General features: G+C 45.1%; 1 protein-coding gene across 1 annotated transcript in view; it reads right to left on the reverse strand.

Annotated features, from left to right (window-relative positions):
* Positions 1–2,577: 2,577 nt before the first annotated feature.
* PHC2 (polyhomeotic homolog 2) overlaps positions 2,578–16,255 on the reverse strand; it is a 2,832,203-nt gene continuing 2,818,525 nt past the window's right edge. Inside the window, 1 exon segment of the mRNA XM_044063043.1 lies at positions 2,578–3,814. Within this exon segment, the coding sequence (XP_043918978.1) occupies positions 3,660–3,814 (155 nt within the window). The 3' untranslated portion in view covers positions 2,578–3,659.

Raw genomic sequence — 16,255 nt, forward strand, 5'->3', positions numbered from 1 at the left:
AGTTCAGCTAATATTCCTTCCACACAGTTAAAATCAATTTAAATACTGTATTTTTTTGAAAAAATAAACGAGCAGGCAAAAATACCTGGCTACAATAAGAGCTCTACGACGAATGGTTCTCACGTTAAAGAGGGCACAGAACCGGCAACGGGGAACATTGTGGTCTGGGCCTAAACAAGTGACACAGTATAAATTGAAGTCTCTGTCTGGTATTTGCTTTCTACAGGTGAGACAATTGTTAACTTTTTCAGACATCAGTTAGTGCAAGAAAAAAGGATCCCCAACGGGGTTCTTAGTTTTAGACATTTTCAGCTGTAATTCAAACTCTGGTAGTGACAGAGCGGCACACTTGCGAACTGCTTCTTCTACGGGCTTCACTTCAAGAAAGACTGATGTAATGGTGTTGACTGCCTTCCACTACAGCAAACGACAGCAGCTGACGCAGAAAAACATTGAATCTGGCATTCAGGCCAGCCGAGGGCTACCACAGCAGGGGATAACCCACAGATGATGACTGCAACAGTGAAACACAAAACATCCCTGGATGAGGGGGAAAGCTGTGCATTCAGCCTACCTAGACTTGGCCAAGGCTTTTGACACTATCCTCCACTCAGGCATCACTGACAAACTCACCCAGCTAGGTATCAACCCTTTTATTGCTAGATCTGTCGCTAAATGTGGTCACTGATGGAACCCATATACAGTCAAAACAGGGAAATCCAGCTCCAACAGCAGATCTGTAACCAGTGGTGTTCCACAGGGATCAGTTCAGGGACCTCTACTGTTTGGAAACTATTTCTCTGAAGTACAAGCAAAAACTAAAGGTCTGTGGCTGACAAAGTTTGCTGATGACTGCAAACCTGGGAGCAGTCATAGAATCCCCAAATGATGTCAATATCCTACAAGTGGGTCTTACACAAACGATTGCTGCCAAAGTCATGGCCTTAAACTCAATGCAAAAAATTCATCAAAATCCCTTTCGGTAAGAGCGATGTTCCTGTTACCTACCACATCAATAGCAACACCTCAAGTATGCACTCAGTGGTGACAGACCTGGGCACACAGGTTGACAGCAGCCTTATCTTTGATCACCATGTCTCCACAGTGGTAAGAAGGGCATTTTATTATTGCTCATCTCGTAACGGCATTGCCTTCAGAAAAAAAGAAGTTATAACCTCCCTGTACTCTTCCCTTATCAGGCCAATCATTGAGTACAATTCCCCTTTTGGTATGTACCTTTCCAAGCACCTGTGGCAATTGGACAGACCAGAAAGGTTCCTCTAAAGGAAAATTAAAGGTCTTCAGCATTTGGCCCATGTGGATCATCTGAAGTCACTGTCATTTTATTCGGTTTCATACAGACTGCTCAAAGGTAATCTCTACCTTGCATATAAGGCAATCTCTGACCCTGCTTTACTGGAAATTTTGCATATCCGCAAGTCAAATGGTACATCAGTTACTCACTCTAAAGGCCTTAACCTGGTATACGACATTACTAGAACCTGCTGGATGGACAGATTTGTCTCCCAGAGGTTACCACACCTTTGGAACTGACTCTCACTTCAAGTCAAACAAAGCATCTCAATGGTACTCTTCAAACGTAATCTGGACGATTGGATGGGTAACCGTAGATTCACCCAAAGGGTTCCACCTGTGTGCCTCTTGGACAGGGCAATAAGTGCTGATCACAGAAATAAAGGTAGAACATGGCTAGGCTTGTAAGGGCCCTGGGGCCATTAGCCTAGTAACTTCCTATGATCCTAGAAACCACTGACAGCAGACTACAGTTAATGAAGCAAAATAAGTTCCGAACTTCTTATTCTTTAGAGAACAACTTGTCTCCCTCTACAAGCCCCTTTGATCCCTAAGGAACTCTAACCAATGACTCTTACAAATTCACAAACCTAAAATATCTATTGGACGGAATCTCTACAGCTACTTTCCTGCTCTTGAACCTTAGAAGCATTTCCTACGTCCACAAATTCAAGAAAACTCTCAAAAGGTACCTTAATAGCACATGGATTTGCCTCTGTAATCATCCCACATGAACCCACCCCCTTTGTCTTCTTCCTTTCCCTGCTACCATAACTCACGTAACTGCTCTGTACTGTACACTTACCCTCCGAAGATAACCCACTGTGTTATGTAAATTCATTCAAATGTTTTATTGTATTTTCTTTGCTATGCTTTTTCTTCAGTGTTATAATGCCTCTTACTATACTGTACTGCGGAGCTTTATCTACATTTGCTTAACTGTTTTATTGTAAATTTTCACTGTTTTCATCTTCAATTTTGTAAATTTTCTTGCTTACTTGTAACTGTGGAGCTTTTCTCCCAGGGGCCTCCACTGAAAAAGGGCTTTTGCTCAGGGTTAACAAATGTCAAATAAATAAATAAAACTGATCATGAACATTGGACTGATTTGGCCTGTGCTTCTCAAGTTACATCTGAAAAAGTCTGCAAGGATTAGTTCAAATGAGATCTGGCAAATGAATAAACATCTAGATAAGAAATCATAAACTACAACACTAAATCAAAGAGAGAAGCAATGAGAAAGAAAAAAATGAATCAAGTGTGTATCTTGTTAAAATGGTGCTTAGCATTTTTTCATCTTTTATTACAAAACATGCAAATTCAACAGTGACCAAAACTCCAGAAAAACAGAATTTTAACAAACATTTCTTTGCTACAAAAAGTGGCTTGCAGACATTCTGTTGATATTCTGCATAATGAAAAACTGTACAAAATGTTCCTTATTTTTATAAATACTTACAAATACAAATTTAATTGCTTCAGTAATTGATAGCACCATATTCTCTAGCTTCACTGCCATCCTTACTGTTACAGTAGGATTCCATACATCTTTACTAAATGGGTAAAAGTCTTTGTAACATTCAGTTATGTTTCACAACTAAGCTGCGTTCCCAGCAACAGACAAAAGTCCTGCAAATGCATACACTAGTGAAAAGAAAGCGAAGATAAATATGCACTATTACCCATGATTCAGGGAACATGTTAATGTCCCCACCATACCACAGTGCAGAGTATATTCCCTGCCTAATGCCACAATTAGGTGGCACATAAAAATGGTTATAGTTGCTTGTCTTTCCACTGTTGCACGCAGCAATAAAGCACGGATACTTTTGTCTGTAGTTCAAGTTCAGTTTTCTTTTCAGTTCAGAAATGAAACTTGGCAGCCATGTTCAGACACTGTTGTTCATCTCTGCCTCCTCAGAATCTACCCAAGAAGTGATAAACGAAGAACAGACTGCTAACATTCCTTTGGATTTTACTTTTAAACACATGATGCAAAAATGTTTTACTCTTCACCCGTTTCCCCCTTCCATTCATAAATACGCGACAAAAAACATTATGCTGCTGGAGTACACAGTTTTTATATGCATCTGTGTTTTCAACAAGTTTCTCATACTGTCAAACAATTCAGACAGCCCAACAATTTGTACAAGTAAAAAAGGTCAACTTCAGAACTTATTGGTTTTAGTGCACATAAAAATGACTGAGATAAAATTAAGGTTTTCCTTCAGTGGCTGCAGGGAACTGAAGTGTCCTTTTCACAAGTTTGCAGAGTCAAAAACTATGCTCAGCGGCCTTTTCAGCTTCACACTGACTGGGTGCCTCTGTGGTGGGGAAGTGCAAAATTATGAGTCCTTGAGCATGCTGATTCTAGCATAGATCTTCAGTGCTGGTCCTAGCTTGATGTTCATTGCACTCATAAGGTGGTCTTCTTTCAGGAGAAGAAGAGCCTGCCCATCTATCTCCTGTGCACGGAACTCATCAGCAATTTCTTGACATCCTGCAGACACAGACAAAAACGTAAATCCTGTATGCAGCACAAAACACAGTCCAAGTTTAACATAGTTGCAACTGAGTTATTACTGTTTTGGGTTTAAAAAGCATGTGTATGTAATGGGGGAAGACTAAAAATATTAGGAATATGCTTAACATGCAATCATCACGTGTTTCTGTACCATTACTGCATTTGTACTCACAAACGAATATTCACTTTGCAAATTCTGTTGTGGAACAAATGAACCAGAACAGAAGAATCTGAAACCAATGCATGACTTTCCATAACATAGCACAGAGATTCCTGGACTTTAGCACAAATACCCTAGACTAGATAGTGCATTCACCCACTAGAAGTGCTCAACCATACTGAACCTGGTACTCAGATACAGAAGAATGCTACCTCCCATGCGTTGTGTCCTCTGGTGAGGTCAGACGACAAAGCTGTCTCCAAGATAAAAATCAAATCTGTAAACCCGGTAAACCCTGTAACAGGCAATATGTCATGGCAAACTACCTTTTATTAAGTGATAATCTGTCAAAATTTCAAGTCCCTCCAAAGTCAGATAACAGCAGAAATGAGCCCAAATCAAAACAAGCCACACTGGTGGAATCAATTATTAAACAGATTGTACAATAAAAAGTCATATCTAAACTTAGGAAGTGTAACACCTAAAAAGATAACTCTCTTATAAAGCAAAATAGACAACTAAAAGGAAAAATTAAGATCAACAAAGCGTTAAGATAGCTTCCCAGGCCAAGGACAGCCACAAGTCCTTCTTTAGCTATACCCAAATTGATTTTAAATGGAGACAAGTTCACGGAGCCAGAAGATACAGCAAATATATTGGTTGACAAAATTCAGCTCCAGCTTCACTCCCCCAACCCCTCCTCCAACCACCCCAAGGAAATACCATCAAACAAACTAACCAACTATCAATAGGAAGCAAGTCCTAAATGTGCTCTCTAAAGCCAAAAACACAACCTTGATCGGCCATAATAATATCCCAGGATGCCTCCTAAACAGTCTGAAATATGAACTATCAGGACCACTAGACAGCCTCTGAACATGTTTTGTGCCATGCAGATGGAAGACTGCAATGGTTATCCCTCTGCACAAGGGTGGATCATGAATGGATCCTGAGAAAGTACAGTTGTGTACCTACCATAAATGTAGATGTTCGAGTGTATTCACTGTTGCAGTCATTACACTCGGGTTATCCTGCTGGCAGGCTACCCGCAGTCGGCCTGAATTCCAAAGTCCTGGTCCGGCGTTGGTTGCTGTCGCCTCTTCCCTGATGTCAGTGCGCCAGGGGTATACAAGATGCAGCCGATGCCATTTTCTTCAGTTTTTCTTGCCCCAGATGTCAAGTGCCCCCAAGAAGCTAGGCAATACACATTGCTTCTAAAAAACATACACTAAAATAAACAATACCTTCATCTACAAGCAAATACACCACATAGATTGTATAGGATAGAGAAGTATAGATAAGTCCCAGCAAAGAAAGGGGGATAGTGGGTGGGTAACCAGTAAAGAGGTAAGTGGTAGTGCTTGGTAAAAGTGTGCACTGAACTCCAAGTTGCAGCCTCCAAATTTTCCTTGGTTGGTACTCCTCGGAGAAAGGCTGCTGAAGTGGCTGCTGCCCTGGTAGAATATGGCCCAATAGTCTTAGGCACTGACTTGCCATGCTGTGCATAGCAGAAACGAATACAGTGTCCTATCCATTTTGAAATAGCCTTTCCTTGTGATCCTGCAGCATATGCTACAAACCACAGTTGCTCAGTTTTTCTGAAAGCTTTTGTTTTGTCCAAGTAGAAGCGTAGCTGCCTGTGTATGTCCAAAGAGTGCAGAAGTCTCTCCCCTTAATTCTGGGGATTTGGATAAAATGTTGGCAAATGAATGGCTTGGTTAAGAGCCACACTGGATACTACCTTTGGCATAAATGTCAGGTTTGTCCTTAGAGAAACCCTGTCCGGATTAAAAATGATAAAAGGTTCCACTGCCATTAATGCTTGTAACTCTGAGACTTCTTGCTGAAGTTATTGCTAGGAGCAGAGCAGTTTTCCATGATGAGAATTTTATATCAGCTATATTGGCTGGCTCAAAAGGAGGCAGTGTGAGCTTTTCTAAAACAAAGTTGAGGTCCCATGTAGGTATCGGTGCTCTCCTTGGGGGTCTTATGTTTTTTGCCCCTCTGAGGTACTGTCTTAGCAGTGGATGAGAGAAAATAGGAGGTTCCGTATTGTAATGAGCCGAAATGGCAGAGGCATGGATCTTAATTGATGAGAAGGGCCTTTGTCCAGCATCTCAGTTAGGTATTGTAAAATCTGAGGAATATTTGGAACAAGTGGTTCAAGTCCTTGTGCCTGGTTCCAAGCACAGAATCTCTTCCATTTTTCTGCATAGGATTTCCTGGTGCTGGGCCTCCTGGCTTCCAAAATGACATCCATAACAGCTTTAGAGAGAGGTGTGCTCTGAGTGGTTATATTATCTGCCATGCAGCCAGATTTAAGGTTCTGAGTTGGCTGTGCAGGATCTGATTGTTTTGTTGAGTCAGAAGATGAGGAATTTGAGGTAAAGTCCAGGCTGGGCCTTGAGACAAGCTCTTTAGGATTGGGTACCAGTGCTGGCGTGGCCAGTCTGGGGCAATCAAAATAATTTTTGGCTTCTCTTGTCTGACTTTTAGGAGCACCTTGGGAAGGAGAGGCAGTGGTGGGAAGGCATAAACTAATAGGGTTTTCCAGCTGAATGATAGAGCATCCACTTTCCATGCTTGTGAGTGCTAAGTCCTTGTGCAGAATCTCTGTAGTTGGCAGTTGTGAGGGGAGGCAAAAACATGTCTGGGCATTTCCATTTCCTTGTTATCATGCTGAAGATCTGTGGATTTAGTTTCCACTCGTGAGTGTCCATGAGGTTTCTGCTTAGTTCGTCTGGCAGAGTATTTTTCTTTCCTGGCAGGAATTGTGCCTGCAGATGTGCTTGATAGGTCAGTGCTGTGTTCCACAAAGTCATGGCTTGCCTGCAGAGGGGGTAGGAATGTGTGCCCCCATGCTTGTTTATGTACCGCATAACTGTGGTATTGTCCGTCTTTAGTAATAGTTGTCCTAGATGTAGTAGATCCTTGAAGGCTGTCAGGGCATTCTGTACAGCTAGCATCTCTTGTTGATTGATGTGAAGATGCATTTGGTCCACGGGCCACATGCCCTGAATACATTTTCCTGCCATGTGTGCCCCCCAGGCATAATCCGATGCATCTGTTGTTAGTGTCTGCCTGGCCGTGGGTAAAATGAAAGGCTGTCCCTTGTTGTGGTGACAGGCCAGTGCACACCATCGAAACTCCTGTTGCAGGCAGGGAATAACAGTTATTATTGTTTCCAGGCTGTGGCAATGTTGAGTCCAAACACTTTTTAGATACCATTGTAGCTTCCTCATATGCAGTCTTGCATATGGAATTAGCAGGATGCAGGATGCCATGAAGCCCAAAGCCTGCAGAATTTTTCTTGCAGGTAGCTGGGTCTTTTGTTGCCATCATCTGAAAGTAACGAGTCAGTTGTCTTTGCCTGTCTGCCGTAAGATAAGCCATCTGGGCAGTTGTATTTAAGCTGTATTTAAGCTTGCACCCAGGAATATTATCTCTTGAGAGGGCACTAGTTTTGATTTCTTTTCGTTTACTGTGTACCCTAGGCAAATTAGTAATCTTTTTACAAACGCCAGATGTTTTAGTAGAACGTCCTTGCTCTCTAGGCAGTCGTCCAAGTAGGGACATATTTGAATTCCTTTTTGTCTGCAAAATGCAATTACTGGTGCCAGGCATTTTGTGAAGACCCTGGGCGCAGTAGATAAGCCAAAGGGCAGTGCAGAGAACTGGTAATGCATTGAGCCAGCTATGAATCTGAGGTATCTTCTGCAAGATTGTCTGATTGGGACATGCAGGTATGCTTCTTTGAGGTCTAAAGTAACTAGCCAAGCCTTCTTGCCCAGCATGGGTAGAAGTTGCTGCAGTGTCAACATTTTGAATTTTGGAACATCCAGGAAAGTATTTAGAATTGACAGGTCCAGTATTGGTCTCCAGGCATTGTCCTTTTTGGGTACCAAGAAAAGCCTTGAGTAAAATCCTTGTCCCTGTTCTTGCTGTGGTACTTTTTGAATAACTCTCATGTCCATGAGAGCAGAAATGTCTTTTTGTGCCTCTGCCCATTGATTTTGTGGCGGGTCTGGCATACCTTTTTATCTTGGTAGGGTGTGAAAGTGGAACCTGTAACCCTGAGAAACAATATTCAGTACCCATTTGTCCTGGGTGATCATGTGCCAATTTTGTGAGAAAAGTGCTAGTTTTCCCCCCTAAGTGTGCTGCCAAAAGGTAAGTGCTTGGCATTCGTAGAGGGAAGTCATTGGGACCTTTTCCTGTAAGGTTGTGATTTGTCTTCTCCGCCTTTGGAGGCTGAAGAACCCCCATTGTTTAGGTCTGTATGAGCCTTGGGGCTGAGATCTGCCTCTTGGGCGTCTGTATCTGCCTCTTTGTGGCCTGTCTGACACTGGAAAGGACCAATTTTTAGAAGGCCAGTTCCTGCTAAATCTAGGTGGCTGAACCTGTAAGAAATCCTTTACTGTCTGCATTGAATTTGCTTTATCCTCCATTTTCTTTAACACCTCTTCTGCCTTAACACCAAACAAAGTATCATGCTGTAACGGAGCATCCAATAATTTTGCTTTAACATGATCAGGTAAACTTTGTTCTTTTAACCAAGCATGTCTTCGAATGACAGAACCTGTAACTGCGGCTCTGCAAGAAGCCTCTAATGAATCAAAACCACATTGCAGAGTATGCTTTCCCACTTGTTCGGCTGCATGCAATAAATTAGAAGTTATGTACTCACCATAACGTTCCATCTGAGTAGGTGACTTCATTCGGATGCAACCTGTGGGTATCTGATCCGACCTCGGATCCGAGCCGGCAATTCAAAAGCTTAGGCTCCGAGCTCCTCCCTCTTACCCATAACCCCTTGCCAAGCCCTGACTGACCTCAGATTGAGTTTGCCTCAAAATACTGACAACAGTACACTAAAACAGCATAACTACTCGCTCTATAAAGGTCAGGGGGATGGAGGGATAGTTACATCGAATGAAGTCACCTACTCAGATGGAACGTTATGGTGAGTACATAACTTCTAAATCTGAAGTAGGCAGACTTCATTCGTCTGCAACCTGTGGGACAGAGTCCCTAGCTACCTGAATCTTGGGCGCCATCATGGAAGGATGTTCGAGCACCGCTGAGCCAAAGGATGCTCTTCCTCTAGAAACAACATCCACCTTGTAATGAGAAATAAAAGTATGAGGCGAGGCCCAAGTAGCTGCCGCGCAGATATCATCCAATGAAACACGGGACTTAAAGGCGGCTGACGTAGAAACTGCCCTAGTAGAATGAGCCGTAACCCTCTGAGGAGCAGGTCTGCCTGAAGTGTCATATGCCTGCAGAATACAATTAGCAATCCATTTAGATAGAGTGACTTTAGATACTGCTTTACCCAGAGCAAATTTAGCAAAGGAGACGAACAGCTGATCTGATTTCCTGTGGCCAGCTGTTCTGTTAATATAAAAACGTAATTGTCTATGAACATCCAAGGAATGCAATTTGTATTCTCCTTTGTTTGAGTACTTGGGAAAAACACCGGCAAATTGATTGACTGGTTAATATTGGATTCAGAAGAGACCTTCGAAGAAAAGATGGATTGGTCCTGAGGCACACCCTATCAGGGTAGAAAGAAAGATAAGGCGGTTTGACACACAGAGCCTGAAGCTCAGACACCCTTCTGGCTGAAGTGATAGCTACCAGAAAGGCAGTCTTCCAGGAAAGGTATTTTAAATCAGAAGAAGCTGCAGGCTCGAAGGGAGGAGCAGTAAGGGCCTGCAGGACTAAAGACAAGTCCCAAGGCGGTACAACCTCCTTGACTGGAGGCCTTAACAAAAAAACTCCTTTGAGAAATGCTTTGCATAATTTCACCGTCATAAGGGGAGCTGTGTCATGACCAATGTGATAATGCGAGATAGCTGCCAATTGTACCTTAATCGTGGAAGCACTAGCCCCTTGATGAAAGAGGTCTGTTAGAAAATCCAGCACCGCTGACATAGGAGCTGAGAAAGGATCCAAAGTTCTCTGTCCTGCCCATATAGAGAATCTCTTCCATTTACTCCGATAAACCTGTCTGGTGGAAGGTTTATGAGCAGCCACTAGAATGGCCTTGACCGGTGAAGAGATACCGGGAGCCCTAATTAAGGTTGGAACTGGAGCAGCCAAGCTGTCAACTTCAGGGTCCGCAGATTGGGAACTGACATTCCCAGAGGGTGAGAGATGAGATCCGAAATTGGATCCAGAATCCATGGTGGATTGATTTTGTGAGACCATACAAAGGGGAACCAAGGTTGTCGAGGCCAGAATGGGGCAATGAGAATCATTCTGCTCCCCAAACTGTTGGCTTTCTGCAGAAGCCTCTGCATCAGAGGAAGTGGAGGGTAGGCATAAAGGAGACCGGGAGGCCAAGCATGCACCAGAGCATCCTCGAACTCCCTGGTGGGGAAGCAGAGCGAAGAAATTGTCGCATTTGGCGTTTGAGGGAGAGGCAAAAGATCGCAACAGGGTTGCCCCAAACGGCAAAAATCTTCTTCGCTACTTGAGGATTGAGGGACCACTCGTGTGGAGAAAGGATAGTGCGACTGAGCTTGTCCGCAAGGATGTTGGACTTTCCCGGAATGTGCGTTGCTACCAGAAAGCGTTTGGTGGAAATTGCCCATTCCCAGACTCTCATGGCCTCTCGACAAAGGGGTAAGACCTGGTTCCTCCTGCTTGTTGATATACCAGACTACCGACATGTTGTCTGTCTGAATCGCAATAGTCCCTGAAGGAAGAACGTGGTGAAGTGCTTGCAACGCTAGGAGCACCGCCCTCATTTCCAGGACATTTATATGCAATGACGTCTCTGTGGGATTCCACGTGCCTTGGACAATCTTTCCGCAGAATGCCCCCACCCGAGGCAAGAAGCGTCCGTGGTCACTGTGGCTCAGGGAAATGCAGCGCAAAAAGGTCTCCCTGCCAGGGGCTCCGGAGAAAGAAGCCACCAAAGAAGGGAGTCCCTGCACGCCCTGCTGACCGCAATCGGAGCGTTTAGAGACGAACAAAGAGGAGACCACTGAACTTGAAGGGTCCATTGAAGAACCCGCATGCGTAAACGGGCATGAATGAGAAGCGGGATAGCTGCCGCCATAGAACCTAGGGCCCTCAGGACCGAAGCTGCAGTTGGAGATGGTTGCAGGATCGCTGTCACATGACACTTCAGGCTGGCGATACGGTCTGGGGTGAGGAAGGCTCGCATTGATCTGGTGTCTAGTCTTCCTCCTATGAAATCTATAATTTGAGTGGGATTCAGAAAAGATTTCTCCCAGTTGATCGTGATGCCCAGCCTTGGTGCTAGTTGAAGAAAGTAATCCCTGGCTGAGCACAGAAGATGCCTTGATGATGCCGTCAGGGGCCAGTCGTCCAGGTACGGAAAGACCTGTAATCCCTGGAGCCTCAGGTTGGCCGCTACCACCGCTAGCACCTTGGTAAACACCCTGGGGGCTGAGGTGAGACCAAAGGGGAGGACCCTGAACTGATAATGACTGACTCCCAGCCGGAAGCGAAGAAACCTCCTGGATCGTCTGTCCATCCGAATGTGGTAGTACGCATCCTTGAGGTCTATGGAACACATCCAGTCGTTCTCCCTCAAGAGGGGGAGTATAGATTGCAGGGTGACCATCCGGAACTTTTGCTTGGTTACTGACAGGTTCAACTGGGAAAGGTCTAAGATTGGTCTTAAGTCCCCCGTCTTCTTTGGCACCAAAAAGAACCTGGAGTAAAACCCTAATCTGGTTTGATCTGGGGGGACGCGCTGGATGGCCCTTTTTCCTAGCAGCTGCTCGATTTCGATAGCTGCCGCCTCCCTTTGGTCGGGTGGAACATCTGGGAGGCTGCGAGATTTGGGAATCTTGAATAGGGGTATTGAATATCCTCTGGATATAACTCGAAGCACCCAACTGTCTGTTGTTATGGACTCCCAAGAAGTCAGGTGCATCGAAAACCGCCCCCCGACTGCCTCCAGAGACGGACAGCCGGGCAACCCTTCAGGGCTGCTGCGTGGGTCTCTCCGAGAAGGGTTCTCTGGACCCAAAGTTGCCAGGAGCCCCCCTGCCTCTGGCACGACGACCTCCCCGTCCTCCTCTGCCACGGAAGGACTGGTTATCCGGAGCAGGTTGGGACTGCTGCGACTTCCGGAACCACATCTTCTTCTGTCCCTTTTGGTTCTTAGAGAAGGACCTCTCTGGGGAGCTGAGAAGCGGACTCCGGCAGACAGCGTCTTCCGTCCTTTTCGCTCTGGACTAATGTCTCGAACAGTCTTGCCAAACAAGGCAGAACCATCGAAAGGGCATGCGCGAAGGTCGCCTTGAAGGGCTCTGCAAAATCACAATGGCGGAGCCAGGCCTGTCGCCTCATGACTAGGCCTGCTCCGCTGGCTCTAGCGGCTCCCTCAGTAGCATGAGACAGCAGCCGATAGATGTATTGGATACTGATCTGAGAGTGGCCATTCGGGTGGAGTAAACCTGTTTATCCTCACCGAGATGGACTCGGGGAGCTGCAGCGTATTCTTTAATCAGATCCCGCTGCATCCTAATGTCATGTGCCATGTAGTTCAGCGCTCTCAAGGAGAAGGTCGCTGAACTAAAACTCGCTTCCCAATGCGATCCATCGAACGGGACTCCTTGCCCGGAGGATGGACGGAGGGACTCTCCTGGGCCAATTCCTCTTCGTGGCTGCAGCCATCATCATGGCATCTACTGGGGGACCCTTACTCCAGTGGGTGCGGTCTGATGGAGGAGAAAGAATGCGGTCCGGGCGCTTAGGGATAGGCTCAATGGTGTCCGGATCCTTCCACGCCCTGATGGATATAAGATCCACCAGGGGGTCAGCAGGAGGGGACACCCAAGAGGTAGAAGGGCCCGCCTCGAATGCCTCCAAGAACACAGACTCGTCCGAAGAAGCCTTGGGGGCAGACCACCCCCCCCGATCCTTAAAGTACAGTTTTGTACCTACCATAAATGTAGATGTCCGAACTGGATAGCATCTGCAGTCATAACAAGTGGGTTGTCCTGTCGTCAGGCAGCCCTTCAGTCGGCCGGATTCCAAAGTCCGGGTCCGGCTTCGGCTGATGTCGCACTCCACCCGACGTCATCTCTGTTGGTCTTCGGGTATAAAGGCATCAGCCGACGCCATTTTCCTCAGTGTTTCTTGCCCCAGATGCCAGTAGCCCTCTTGCAGGCTAAAATTTGGATAGATGCCAATGTTTCCAAATAGATAGAGGTAAACACAACAATAAGCATGTATGTACATATACAAAAACAAATACACCATAAAGACTCCCCAACAGCTAGCTATTAGAAGGGTAAACACCCTAGGAGTACCACAGAGGGATGGTGGGAGGGTAATCCTGACTGCAGATGCTATCCAGTTCGGACATCTACATTTATGGTAGGTACAAAACTGTACTATGTCCTTCATGGATGCATCTGCAGTCATAACAAGTGGGTAGAATACCATAGCCAACTAGGGAGGAGGATAAAGGTAGATTATGGTGTGTTTAGGATCCCTTGCAGTACAGCAGTGGCAAACCCTGCTCGGGATCTGGAATATAGAGGCAAATTATAATGCTTGGCAAATGTATGCACGGAGGTCCAAGTAGCCGCCTCAATAATGTCTTTGGTTGCCACTCCTCGTAAGAAGGCTGTGGTAGTGGCTGTTGCTCTTGTAGAATGAGGTCTTATGTTCTGTGGAATTGGTTTTCCATGGAAGGAGTAACAGAATCGTATGCAATTTCCTATCCATTTGGAGATTGTCTGTTTGGAAATAGCTTTTCCTTCCCTTCCTGTTGCATAGGCTACAAAAGTTGGTCAGTCTTTCTGCTATTTTTGTTCTGTCCAAGTAGTAGCGTAGCTGTCTATGTACATCCAAGGTATGCAGTATTCTTTCCCCTCTGTTTTGTGGGTTGGGAAAGAAGGTAGGTAGGTGGATTGCCTGGTTTAAAGACACTCTGGATACCACCTTAGGCATAAATGTAGGATTAGTCCTCATGGACACTCTATCTTGGTGGAAGATTAGGAAGGGTTGCACTGCCATTAAGGCCTGTAGTTCTGAAACCCTCCTTGCTGAAGTAATTGCCAGTAGGAAAGCAGTTTTCCATGATAGGTGTTGTATGTCTGCTGTTGCTGCTGGTTCAAAGGGTGCTAGTGTCAACTTTTCTAGCACAAAGTTTAAATCCCAAGCTGGTAATGGTGGTTTCCTTGGAGGTTTTACATTCTTGATTCCTCTGAGGAATTGTCTGAGCAAAGGGTGCGAAAAACAGGTGTATCAAAGCTGTATTCTGCTGAAATAGCTGATGCATGTATCTTGATGGAGGAGTAGGACAGGCCTGAATGAAGAAGTTCGCCAGATACTCCAGAATGTTAGGCATATCTATGTTTGACACATCTTTTCCTCTTTCCGTACTCCAGATGACAAACCTTTTCCATTTTCCAGCATAGTTCCTTCTTGTTGAAGGTCTGCGTGCTTCCAGAATAATGTCTTTAACTCTTTGGGAAAGTTCTGGAATAGCTGCTGTTATGTGATGTTCCATGCAGTCAGTTGTAAGGTTTTAGGTTTGGATGTATGATGCTGTAGTTGTTCTGCGTTAACATCAAAGGCATCAGCGGAATTGTCCACATATTGTTCCGAGACATGCTCCTCAGTAGTGGGTACCAGTGTTGTCTTGGCCAGTTTGGAGCTATCAGGATTATCTTTGGACGTTCTTCCTTGATTTTTAGTAGTACCTTGTGTATCAAAGGAAGAGGCGGGAATGCATATGCTGTTAGGCCTTTCCAGTTGAAAGAGAGCAAATCCACTTTCCATGCTAATGGGTGGAATGTCCTTGTGCAGAATTTTTTGAGCTGGTGATTGAGAGGAGATGCGAATAGGTCTATCTGTGGCATTCCCCATTTCTTTGAGATGGTCTTGAAGATGTCCGGATGAAGCTTCCATTCGTGGGCATCCGAAGTGGTTCTGCTTAATATGTCTGCTAGGGTATTGTCTTTCCCTGGTACAAATATTGCCTGTAACTGGATGTTGTAGCTGAGTGCCAGGGTCCACAGCTCCAAGGTCATTCTGCATAGGGGTATGAATGAGTGCCTCCCTGTTTGTTGATGTACCACATGACTGTGGTGTTGTCTGTCCTTATCATCAACTGGCCCTCTTTGAGAAATGGTTTGAACTTTTGGATTGCCAGTTTTACTGCCAGCATTTCTTTTAGGTTGATGTGCAGTTGAAGTTGATCCTGTGTCCACAATCCTTGCACGCATTTGTCCAGCATGTGTGCCCCACATCCTAGGTCTGAAGCATCTGTTGTGATGGTCTGGCTTGCTTGACATCTGCGAAAGGGTAGGCCTGGGTTTGACTGGCATGCCTGAGCCCACCATAGGAACTCCTGTTTTAAGCATGGAATTAGTGGGATTTCTGTTTCTAGACTGTGTCTGTGTTGGGACCATAAATTCTTTAGGTACCACTGTAGTTTTCTCATATGTAGTCTGGCAAATGGAACCAAGATTATGCATGATGCCATGAAGCCCAAGGCCTGCAGTACTTTTCTTGCTGTTAACTTGTTCAGTTTTGTTAGTGCCAAGAAGTATAGAGGGAGTTCTTTTTGTTTTTCTGTAGTCAGAAATGCCATTTGTTTTACTGTGTCCAATTCCGCGCCCAAGAAAGTCCTTGTTTGGGATGGTATTAGCCTTGACTTTTGTAAATTGACTGTGTATCCCAGTGCTTGTAGCAAGCAAATGACCCTTTGTAAATCTGTTGTCAGCTTGCTTTTGTTGTCCCCTTGTAGCAGGCAGTCGTCCAGGTATGGGTAAATTTGAATTCCTGAAGTCTGCAATGGCGATTACTGATGCCAGGCATTTTGTGAATACTCTGGGCGCAGTAGATAAGCCAAAAGGCAATGCTGAGAATTGATAGTGCTCTGATCCTGCAAGAAATCTGAGGTATCTTCTGCAGATTGGTCGAATGGGGACGTGCAGGTATGCCTCCTTGAGATCTAGAGTTACCAGCCAAGACTCCTTGCCCAGCATGGGAAGAAGTTGCTGTAGGGTCAGCATTTTGAATTTTGGGACAATGATGTATGTATTTAAGGTGGACAGGTCGAGAATTGGTCTCCAACTTTTTCCTTTCTTGGAACTAGGAATAGTCTGGAGTAGAACCCTTTCCTTGCTCTGCTGCTGGCACTCTTTCCACAGCTCTCATGTTTGCTAACTCCATTATCTGGCGTAGAGCCTCTGTTTTTTGATTTGGAGGTAGATTTGGCATTCCTCTTTTGACTGGAATAGTGTGGAAGTGAA

Source organism: Protopterus annectens, chromosome 2.part1, assembly GCF_019279795.1.
Source record: "Protopterus annectens isolate FY-2018-M chromosome 2.part1, PAN1.0, whole genome shotgun sequence".
In the NCBI taxonomy this organism is placed as follows: domain Eukaryota; kingdom Metazoa; phylum Chordata; order Ceratodontiformes; family Protopteridae; genus Protopterus; species Protopterus annectens.